Raw genomic sequence first — 12,052 nt, forward strand, 5'->3', positions numbered from 1 at the left:
TCGATCCTGTACTCCCCGGTACCCAGGTGGCACGTACCATCTTCACTGACAAGGCGAATCAACAAGCGTCAGAGCGGGACTTTGTCTTGTCAATTTTACCCTGGTGCTGGAGTCAAAGGCTCAGAGTGTTGGTACTAGATACGTCGCCTTCATGTACAAACCCTCTTAGGCTCTGCTCTCACACAGCATCCTTTCTCTGGGAGATGCTTCCTGCGCCTAGTAGGGACCCCGCAGAGAGGAGTAGGCCATCCACTCGCCCCAACAGCGATGGAGCCCGTTCGAACAGAAACCCCAAACGTTGATTTGTCTCATCCATGAGATCTCAGTGTGGTGATGGTGTCCATGGTGTGAATGCCTCGGAGGGGTCAGATGACATTTACTCTATGTAGTTCGACGATCCCCCTCATCATACGTGACACCCCTTCGGTAAGCCAAAGAGGCTGGGTTCGAGCGTTCCAGCTCCAGCTGCGGCTCTCAATCGAGAAAGACCCCGATGGCTGGCGTCTCCGTGACTAAGAAGAGTAGTAGGTAGTACCTTAACCATGGGAACCCGAAGTCGATACAGGTCTGCAGCAGACCAGTAGGTATTAGCAGATGGTGACCAGGTCTGTATACTACATAGGATACTTGTACATCCTTGTAATCGTGGACTGACTTACACCATGCTTTCAGCTGGTCCACAGCATAATTTTACCAGTATACACCGTCAGGTAGCTCACGGGAGCGGCCTTGAAAGCACTCAACATTCAAAACAGACTCCCTGCATCCGGTTGCTTGTCCTCGCCGGTCGGCTACTTTGGCAGTGAGCATCCCACGTCCAAAGTCACGTCGTCCTCGAGCTGCCGCGCGCCTCTCATGCAAAGTAGCATTTCAGCCCGTCCACTTCAACGTGCAGACATGCGCGTGGCTTCAATGGATGGCCAAGAAGAGAGCACTGCTCTGTCTGTAACCACAACCCGCGGCTGTTCGACCTGCCAGGTACGGGGCCCCGTGGTTACTTCGTATTGGAACGCCGCAACATACACGTCTAAAGACGAGGTCGAGGCATCAGTTTGCGAGCTATCTCCCCATGCTCAACACCAACCGCCCGAAATACGCTTGACGAAACTCTATAAGCGATGGAGACAGGGAAACGTAAGGGCTCGCCAGATTTCGCCACATTCACGAGTACTTGTAGTTGACTTTATGCTTCGCGGTCGTGGCGGCTACCCGTTCATGAAACCCAATTGGGAGATTGACGAGCAAAATGCGGCCCAACTTAAAGCTATTCTCGAGCTCCTTTGCCTCTCAAATACGATGCTGAGCAAGAAAACAAGAACCCCCACCGATGGCGAGGCAGCACACAAAGATACCAAGCATCCGAAGGGCAAAGCGGGAGGAAAGAAAGGGTCAAGTCGAAGAGCAGATAACGAGAGGAAGAAAGATGGGCGAGAAAATCATGTCCCCATATGCCTCCCTTGTCTTTTCTCTTCCTGTTTTCTCTCCTTCAACCAGGATCCCGGGTCTGGTCAGCTGTCAAATATGACGTGTGGCGCTTACACGGCCCAAGCCCCATGTTGTATGGCCTTGCGAGGGCGATACCACCAGACAGCTCCAAGGGCATGCCAGACAGGGCCCAGGAAACTGGTGATGCCGCTAATACTGGAGCCCAGCCGTATGTATCGTCCTCATATCGAGAGATGCAAATTTTAAAATTTGAGTCCTTCTGCAGTGACGGCCCCGGACGAGAGAGAGCTCAGGCTGACAGGTCACATTCTCCTAATGTTCAACCCCAGCATAGGTATTTTCCGGTAACGCAACCGATGAAAACAACCTGAGGGTGACATTAGCCAGACCCAGCAGTACAAGCACCCCTATGGGCATACTACATACCTGGACGGGATGGAATGCCGTCTAGGACAAAGGGCAAGACGGCTAGACGGCTCGGGTGCGATGCGATATGCTCCCTCTCTCTCTCTCGCTCCCCCTCCCCAGAAAGGAAGGATTCGGCCGACCCAAGCCCGTGTCCTCGGTGCTGCGCGGACTCGACTTGGCGATATTGCTAATGGGCGCCATCGCCAGGATACGACGTAGGGAACCCTGGACGGAGTGGCACATTGTGGCCTGTCGCTGCGTGTGGTCTGACCCCCACGGGCTCACTTTTGGGCGATCAGTGACCCCTCGTCGTTTTGCTCCTCCTGTTCTTTCTCGCTCCGCTGTCATGTAGGAAGAAATTGGGACAAGGGCAAGAAGGGGAGCGAGAGAGCGGTGGCTGCAGAGGGGACAAGGAAGGAGAAGATGCGTGGACTTTGGAGGGTATAGCGAAGGGGGTGAAGCTGTTGGCAAAGGTAAGGTATCTGTAACTGCTTCTCTGTAATTGAAACCCGGTACTGTATGTATCTGGTGTCGATGCATCGACGGGGTTTCATTTGAACGAAGCAACCATGACGAGCAGGGGAAGAAGCAGCCTACCAACCAGGCACGCCGTAGGTGCTCGATACCTGGTCAGAGGAGATTAAGATGAGTGTCCTTGGCGAGGCAAAGATCACTCACGGTCAAGCACCGAACACGATACGAGCACTGCTGCTACGATGTTGATGTCATGCCATTTCGTACCATAGAATCGAGGCCTCGAGAAGCAGTTTGGTACCTCTGCTGCATAAGGTAAGGTAAGGTATTCATTCGATTCAATTCGTCTTTTTTTTTCACCGAGGTGCTAATCTAGCCCTGATTAATGTTCTATCTGTAGTCAGCAGGAACGGCACGAGCCTCGTCTTAGCGCCAGCCCCAGCCAAAGAGCAAACAAAAAGACCGGACGACGTTCAAGCCGAGTTGCCATTTGGTGTTGCTTGAGATCATGCTACTAGTATGGGGATCGGAGCCGGAGCGCCTCGGGGCCGTGGCGCGTTTGATGGCGACGGCAATGGCGCTGGGATGTGACGTTTGCAGACAAGGTACAAGCGAAATAGGCACGGGGCACAGACGAAACGGCGTACCGAGGCACAGGGGTATCAAGTACCGGCCGATAGGTGAGTGTTCTGGCTATTCTCTTCCCCAGCACTTTAGCCGTCTGGACGCACGTTGGCACCTCGAATCCAATCAAGGGCACTTGTATTATTACTCTGTCAGCACCGCTATGTCAATGCATTGGACGAGTACAAACTTCCTCTGAGAATGGCCTGAGGCTGCCCGGGTTGCACCGGCTAAAATGATGCGGGAGCAGAAGCTGAAACTGGCCAGCCAACCAACCGCTGGGGAGGAGGCCACTTTGCTTCACGCCGTCTGCACGTCGAGTGCTCTGCAGGAACCTGGGGTGCCCATTTCAAGTTGGTATGCAAAGTACGAGTACCAACAACCTGAGGTATCTACATACTGAATACGGAATACGGGTTACGGGTTACGGGTTACGGGTTACGGAATACCTGACCCTGTTAGGTATACTACCTCACCGATAGTCCAAGAGACGGTGAACCAATGGTCAATACCCATCAGATCTTTGCTACCAAGGTGGTCAAAATAATCACGAAATATGCGGTAAAGCATTCAAAGCCGGAGGCAAGGGACCTGAAAGTACAAGTACCTTACCCAAGACCACCTGTAGTCCCCACTCCTACCGGTGTACCCGCAACAAGTGCTCTAGCTGTAATAGCCGCGGCGCAGTCAGTCGGTCAGCTCCCCCCCCCCTCGCTGCCTTGACCTTGACCTTGCATGCGCGTTGCATCCAAGCAGAGCCATTGACAGCAGTAAGACAGTAAGACGGCAAGCACATCGCAATCCCCAAGGCCTGATAAGGCCCCGAAGAATAAAAGAGAAGAGCCCGGAGAAGCAAAGGAAGAAATTACCCGAAGGAACTTCCATTGTCCGGGCGAACCTGAATCATGCAGCTCAATACTTTGTTCCCGAACCGCTCAGCTGGGTGAGACAACTAGAAACAGACGGCCCATGTTCGACCTTGCTTTCGCGCAGTGATAGTACTCTCATACAGGTCAAGGAAGAAGGGAAACCAGAAGAAGAAAAAAATTCAAGACAAGTGTCTTAGGTATGGAGAAGTCCTGTGCACGACAGTTGGCAGGTGCCACAAGAAAGAAAAAGCAAAGAGTGAGAGAGGGACTTTTTTTTCCTGGTCACCTCGCATGAGACCTGTCAAAAATTGCTTGTTTTCTCTTTTTCTTTCTTTTCTTCTTTTTTCTGGTTTTTCTCTGTGTTTCTTTTTTTCTTGTATTCCCAATATTGTTACAAGTACAAGCGCAAGCAGCATCATCACCACCGATCGAGTGGCCTCACTACGACCCCTCGGATACACCCTCCGAAGGCGAAAAGAAAGAAAAAAGAACGTTTCCCCCCAAAAGTTCGCCTCTCACATGAGCGGCCGCCTCTGCGCGAGATTGGATCGACACTGACCTTCTAATTTTCCATTGCTTCTTTTTATTTGGGGCAAAAAGCCAGGGGGGGGAGGAGGCGCCAAAGGTACCTACGGAGGATGTACGAGTACATGGGGGCCAGTCTAGACATCCATGCTTGCTCCGGGAAATGATGCGGTGAGATATCAGAAGAGAGGGAGAAAACTTGCAAGTTGGAGAGCCCTTGGTTGGGTACCTTGTACTTGAGTCGGTACATTGACGCTAGTGACTCGAAGGTTTTTCTGCAAAAAGGAAAGAAGAGGGAGAAAAAAGGATCAAAGAGACGGCGAAGTTGGGGAGGTTGGTGTTGATGCAGGTTGGTCTGAACTCTGCATGTAGCCTCTACCAGTGCTTCTGGTGGTGCTCATCAAGAGTATCACGTACATTGTACGGGACAGCCCGCGTAACGCAGTACTTCTCACACATGTATCAAAGAAAAAAAAAGAAAGAACAATAACGTAAAAGATCGCGGCAAGGCAAGGGAGAGATGGCCAATGCCAGGAAAGTCCGGGACATCTTTTTGCGGGAAAAAAGAAAAACAAGTGAGACCTGGAGAAGACGGGTTGGATGTGCAACTCAGACGAGACGAAACGCCCTGGCAGGACAAATGGCAGCCAAGTATCGAGTACCTGTTCCGTTCCCCCAACGGTGCCGCGTACATCTTAAGCAATACTTCCCCTGCCAGAAACTTCAACGGTCTCACTTCTTAGCTTCAATGCGAGAAGCGCGGAAAATCTGATGGCGAGAGCGCCTGGCCTCCTTTTGACGTAGGTATTGGCACCAGTGATTTACAAGTACTGCCTACATATTGGCTCTCGAGGCGGTCTGCTGAACGAATTGGTGCGGAATTCCATTGCTGCGGGCCGCTACCAACAGCAAAGGCGTTTTTGGTTCAACGCACGTCGGGATTTGAACGTGGGCTGAAAAACATTGGACGGACCCAGGATGCATGAATGTACCCGGTACACGACTTTTCGTGCCTGCAATACCACGGGATTTCGTGAAAAGAGCGTCCGTGCTCTCCTGGCCCATGGACCTTGAACAGCAACCCCCCGGGCAGTGATCATTCAAAGAGGGGATCGGACAGCTCGAATAACGGCAGGCAGACAGAAGCAGAAGACAAACGGACAACAAGGGGAGCAAGCAGAAAAGAAGGGAAATGGAAGGCAAGGAAACCAGTAAGAAGCTGACATGGTCCCCAACTCCAGACCCTCCTCAAAAGCCTGTCTGTCATCAGCTACTACTACCCACCTAGGCAGTTTGTTAATACCAAGCCGGCAGTACGGAGCAAAGCATCTAGAATGTCTCGTCCCTACGGCGGAAATTTGAATGAATGAATGAAATGAAGGTGAGAGAGGTGCTCCGTAGCGGGACCCCAGAAAAGGGAATGAGCAGAGAAAAAAAAATTTTCCCTTCTTCCCTTTGTGTTTGCTGCTGCTATCGTTTGAGTTAGTACTATGGAGTATGGGAATTTTTGAATCATGTAGCTTGCTTCATGATGGGAGGTCTCCAGCTGTTTATTGCCTGACTTGGCGGTCTGGCGGTGCTTATTGCGCGCAGTGGTCTCAAACGGTAATAAACGGGAGCCGCAGCAGAAGAGGGCACAAGCTGCCGCCGCAGCGTGCCGTCGGATGGAGATCGTCCAGCCGCAAAGGCGTCAGGGAGTTGTAGCATTCACTCGATTGGTCCGTCAAACGGCGAGAAAGGCAGGACGTGCTCGTCATCGTGTACTTTAGTCGCGTGTACAGTAAGTACATGCACATGGGAGACGAGCAGACCGCATGCATTGCGTGTAACCACCACGCGTTCTCCAGTCTGTACATCAACTGTCAAAAGAGCACTACTAGCGCCGATGTGTGCTCGTATGTACTGTATTGTTTATCCCACAAGACGACAGACTGCAAGGCAGCATCATCCTATGTGGTATTGTCGCCTGCGTGACAGCAAGGGGGAAAAGCTCGGCATGTGCTGTACGATACGAAGCAATCTGGAACCCAAGGGGGGGTCTTTGAGCGTTGGCCCCATTTCTCCCGCCACCGAGAGCGAGCCCATACGCAGCACTGGGCCGTGCAATCATACCGATGGTCTGAGTCCACAATTCAGGGCATGACATGTACGAGTATTAGGCAAGCTGTCAGCTCAAGAAGCAGCCCGAACGACGGGTCGGGATAACGGCGCAAATCACCCCACGCAAGAGCCCCGCCAATAATCAAGCATGGTCTCGCTGAAGATCGAAGCCCAAGCTGGCTTCTCGGCTCTGCGTGTTTGTAAAAAGGCCTTCGATGACCTTGTTGGAAGAAGGTTCGAAATAGCACCCTCACTAGCGGGCTTTGTTTGAATAACAGAGGAGCCAACGCTTGACCTGTACCCAAGTCAGCACGCGGGCTGAAAAGGCCTGCCATGCCCACGCCATGACGATGCCTTGACGAGGGTGCTGCTGCCGCCATTACAAGGGACATATATCGTCCTCGTCTCTTTGCTGCTCCTCGTAGGGCGACATTCTGGACTGCACTACTGTCGGGCCGGATCACTTCTGATGGAGGGATACCGGCGCAACGGTACACTTGGGACGCCGCTGGCCAGTAGAAGGCTCCTGGTGACCTCACCCTGGGAAGCCTCTACTTACGAGCAGGATCACGAGCAAAGATGCCTCTTCTCCAGCTATACCAGCATCGAGTGGCACGGTTATGGGGCCTGCCATCGTGGGACGGGGACGTAGCTGTATCATAGAACCCCCCTCCGGCATGCCAGGACTCAGATGGTATCTATCTATCCATGCAGAGACGACGCTCGCATCACACAGGTCGCAACTAGAAGGCGACCGCTACTGCGGCCTCGCAGCCTTCTTGGGCAGCGTGACATATTCGCACGATCTTTTATCGTGTGAGGGCTGGTAAAGGGAGGGCCCTCATCAAGTGCTGTGGTCGCTTTTTGCTGGTGTCGGCATTCGTTGGAGCCCTCACACCACTTCTGGCGGTGGTGTGCAGGGTCATGGAGCAAGCCGATTGGTCTTTTCCGTCTTCCGTCTGCCGCGCCGACTTACCCTAGACGAAGAGCATTTGAGCTTGGAGGGGGAAAAAAAGAAAGTAAGTCCAGACGTTCAACCACCATGAGGAGGGGGTTGCACCCCCTCATCTGTCAGGAGACTGAAGGGACAAGGTTCATGGGATATCGATCGCTCGTCTCGTTGAAAATTTGGAATTTCAGATACTACAACGTGTAAGCGGCTGCCTCCCCGCCGTCGCATTGAAAACCTCCCTGCTTGTAATACGGGACTGCACGGCAACATGTCGTGACATACCCAGCTGATGGGTGGTGGCAACGGCCTTCCAGCACCAGATTCGCCAGGCCCATCTCAGTTTACTTGATTGAACCCGGCTCAGCGTTTCCCCCCCAGGTAAAACCAGGTAGCTGGGAACCGAGCCGCATCGGCTAGCACGGACAGCCCGGCAGACAAAACATCCAACATGGGGTTCTATCATAGGCGGTAAAGGGCAGCTGGACAAGGGCCTGAAATCGCTCATCGTCATCAATGTTCATGTCGTCCTGGGAGAGGCGTCGTGAGAGGCGGAGAATTTTTTCGCGCTCCTTGAGGTTTCAACGTGGGCTGGCCGAGTGGGAGGCTAACGAGAGAGGCCATCCATTTCCTCGGGACTATTCAATATATTCATTCCTCCTTCTTCCTTTTTGTTTCTCTTCGTGCCGTGCATGCATGTTGACCTTGATGGTTTGATCTAGGTTCTCGTCTAATAATAGAGCTGGTGACGGGGAATTTTCACACTCCCCTGCCCTTCCTCTACTCTTGCGGGCCGTTTCACGCAGCTGCATGAAGATGATAGTGTGCTTCTACTGCTTGAGAAAAGGAAGAAAGGAACGGAAAGAAAAAGAAAAAGAAAAAAAAAGAAAAGAAAAGAAAAAGAGAAACCCCCTGATCCAGAGGGCGGCATGAAGGCACGGCACGACGGTTGGCTGCGAGCATGTGGCCAGCAACAAACCGCCGGGGAGACGTACATGTACACCACCGCACGGAGTATCCCGCAAGGTTAGTTAGTACTTTACTTGCCTCATGTACATGCGAGGCGTGTACAGGAAATGCCCTGGTGTGTGAGTTCGTGATAGAGACACGCGCAGAGGATGGAGGAGAAAAGACCCCTCATTGAACCCCCAAACCAGCCCGTGGCCCGTGTTGCGTCCAAGGGTCGTAGCATTTTCCTGCTCCCGCAGCGTCGGAGTTTGTGCCCGCCCTGCGTCAACGACTTGCCTTGCGTATGTATGTATGTGCGTCGTCTGCAGATCAGTTGATGCGGCACACACACTCCAGGGTCAACGGTTGAAGAATTGGGACACCAAGAGGAAGACATCCAGTACTGTACGAAGTTGGCACAAGCTTCATGCCCAACGAACCTAAATATGCCCGGCGCATCCGTCTTTTCACGTGGAGGCATTGAGTTCCCCTTGCCCATCTGCGGCGCTAGAAAGATGGCAAACGGAGAGGCTGGAGGCCGTTCTTTTTCGTCTCCCCTCTCGCCCTCCCTTCCCACACACTCAAGGTAAACCAGACTGGCGGGAGTGGCTAAAGCCAAGGTTTACGGGCTGAGCTCAAAAGTTGGCGGCAAGTACATGGACAATAGGCAAGAGTGTGTTCGGGAGGCTATCGACTGGCGTATGTGCCCAGCGTGTATGTACTGTATACGGTAGGAATACATGTTACTGGCAAGGGCCGTTGGTAGGTAGTAGGAGGTACTCTCACTTGAAGGCTGATGGTGGACTGACGAGTAAAGAAAAACAAGCGGGAGAGGGTCGTCATGCAGCAGTACCTACGTAGGTAAGTTGGAACTTCTCGCAGCAGAGCGGCCGAGTGCGCCGACCCGCCCACGGCTTTGCCTCTTTTGTGTGAAGAGTTGAAAGTGGCTGCATTGGCCGCGCGCGCTGCGAAAGACAAAATCTCAGGCTGAAGCAGAGTATGAGTACGTGCATGTACTTGAGACCTACTCCCGTGTTGCGCCAAGCACGCAGCGTCTGGACCGTGCTTGCAAAGTACATGTACACGTAATCCGTCTCGTATGGGTTACTGTACCTCTCTCTGCCTGACCGTCTGCTCGGCCGTCTTCCAAACAAGGCCGCAAAGTGCCGCAAGCGGCATCTTCTGCTTGTGTTTCCATCCCTGCTGTTTGAATGACAGACGTCAGACTGCTGTGCTTTCTCAAAGTGACCCTGCTTACAACGTAACAAACAAGCAGAAACTGCAAAATCGGCGCCGGCTGCCCCACGCCACCATCCATGGGAGGCTTCGCTCGCGGCTCGGTCCATTCAGTTGGGAGCTGGGAGAAAAAAAAGCTAACGGGCCCTAGAAGCAGAAAATTCGACGAGCCTAAGCCGCGGGCGAGCAAGAGCATGAAATTAAACGATGGCGTCGACGATGGTGAGGCTTCTAAAGCAACCCGTAGTGGCCCTTCTCCGCCCTCTCCGCCGGGCCTAGGGACTCTATCCGGCGCCCGGATATTACTCGCGCGCAGCCATGGCTTGAACAAGTCGGACTGATGAATGGACGGAGCACTTGTGATGGTAAGTATGGAAGCTGCTTGGATCTGTGCTGGAGCTCGCCGATGGGCTAGCTGGTGCGCTATTGCTTTGCTTTGCTTTGCTTGCTTGCTTGCTTGCTTGCTTGCTTGTCCTGCTGCTGCTTTCCGTCGGTGTGCTACTGTACGAAGACACATATGCATGTACTAGGTAGTCTGTGTACAGCCGTACGGATGGCGTTTTGTCTCCACGGCGTAGTAGATGGATTTTGAGTGATGAGGGCATACGAGAGGAGGAGCAGGAACTCGCATATGCATCATATATTGGCTTCAGGCAGACGGAGCGTTGCCCCAGCTCATTTCGGAGCACATTAGTCAGAGATGAACTGCTACGACACGGGGCGGCTAGCGAGATGGAACAATGAGGAGAGATGGACGGAAGACGAAGACGGTGACATCGCGAGGGACGTCAACAAACGGATCCAGAGAACAGAGACACACGGCAAGGGAGCACCAGTGGCATCATCAGCACTTGTAGCCCGCACTTTACTTTGAACCAAGGTATTAGAACCAAACGCCGGGAGTTGGACACGTCCCATGTAGATACGGCCTGGCTGTCCGCACCGCGCATCTCGCCCATTTTCGTCCTGGCAGCTGTCGTCCATGACCGACGGCTTCCTACACGAGTACAAGTACAAGCGCGAGTACCTCCTACCTGACGCGCACTGGCGCCGGGCCTTTGAATCAATGCAGCTTGTTTGAGCGCTCGCAAATCATTCGAAAGCTGGAGACATGTAGTACGTACATACAGTACCGGCCGCTAGCGCGTGCGGAGCAAATTTGGAGCTGCTGTATCACCATCGTGTCTGTTCGGGCAGTTGGAGGTCTTGGACGTCTTCATTGGAGCTTCCTGGCCCGGGTTCCTGCTCCTGCTCCTGTACCTGTATCTGTACCTGTACTTCGCTTCAATGTGCTCTGTGCTCTGTGCTCTTGGCTGTGGTGAGAAGGTGCAGTGGCCAATGGCAGATGGGCGTGATCCACGCGACTTGGCCGAAAGTCCACACGCTCTCCTCCACCATCACGGGTCTATCATATGGCGCCTCAGTAATATTTTCCTTTCTTTTTCTAGTCGCTTTCTCGTCTCTCTGGCTTCGGACTTGACCGAGTTTCTCTCGGCGCGTACCCAGTACTTCTGCCAGTGAAATGCTGCTGCCGTTGGTCCCTGTACATGTACGAGTCACCCTCTGCCGCCCGCCCTCCACGTCTGTCCCGTATCATCTGCCCGCAGCCATCCATCTGTCCAGACCCTCGCTCGCAGGTGTTGTGATCGCTCCGACTTCAGGGCCCCTGGCCGCCCCCGAGTTCTTGGGCAACTGTGCCATTGGGTGCCAACAGAGACTGCCCCCGGCCACTGGCGACGTATGTATTGCCGCTCCCCGACTACGTAGGTCGGGACAAGCGCAGACGGAGAGACAGGCACGGGGTAAAGGGTGGCCAGCGGGAAACAACCTTGACTGTCATGAGAGATAGGCAGGCATGCAGGCAGGCCACCAGAAGTGAAAGGCGAGAGCCCGGCAGACAGCGGGCAGGGCTCCCTTGCCTGGGCTGTATCGCCGACATCATCCCACAGACCTCTGGCGTTCTCGCCGCCGTCCCAAGTCGGAAACCCTGTAACGAAGCCCCAGTTTCTCGTTCGCAAAACCCTGCGCATGTAGCTGGTCGACAAAAGAAGAGCCAGCTCCTGACCGCAGGTACCTGCCAGCCTAGCCCGACAGCTAGCTGCTAGCGTGTACCTGGGAGCTTTCCTGGAGCTTCTTGGTGGCGTCAGCGGGCCATGCGCGCGCCCCCCCAGACCACCAGAATGCCAAAAATACGGACGACGGCACGGTTGAGAGTCCCATGTCGACGGGTTGGAGGCTGGAGGCTGGAGGTATCCCGGCTTTCGCACAAGGTAGCAGTGCATGTACCGGTACCTGGCGCAAATCCGACAGACGACAGTCACCCTCGCCCGCCTGGTCCTGGCCGCTGGTGCTGAGTCGGGGTACCTACTGGACGGGCCAGGATGGGAGGCCATTTCTCGGGCGAAGTGGCATCAGCAGCATCTCGTCTCACCTGGACTGGAGAGCCTCTTTTTTTTTTTTTTTTTTTTTTTTT

The 12,052-nt window shown here is 53.7% G+C and overlaps 1 protein-coding gene across 1 annotated transcript; it reads left to right on the top strand.

Annotated features, from left to right (window-relative positions):
• Positions 1-897: 897 nt before the first annotated feature.
• Positions 898-2,073, top strand: CCMA1212_003802 (uncharacterized protein; the record flags this gene model as incomplete). The annotated part of the gene is made up of 4 exons (XM_073701133.1): positions 898-1,388; positions 1,550-1,654; positions 1,712-1,780; positions 1,830-2,073. 4 exons carry the CDS (start codon positions 898-900, stop codon positions 2,071-2,073), a joined length of 909 nt encoding a protein of 302 aa, XP_073560473.1.
• Positions 2,074-12,052: the final 9,979 nt, after the last annotated feature.

This window comes from Trichoderma ghanense (genome assembly GCF_004382785.1).
Source record: "Trichoderma ghanense strain CCMA-1212 chromosome Unknown scaffold_3, whole genome shotgun sequence".
NCBI classification, from domain to species: Eukaryota; Fungi; Ascomycota; class Sordariomycetes; order Hypocreales; family Hypocreaceae; genus Trichoderma; species Trichoderma ghanense.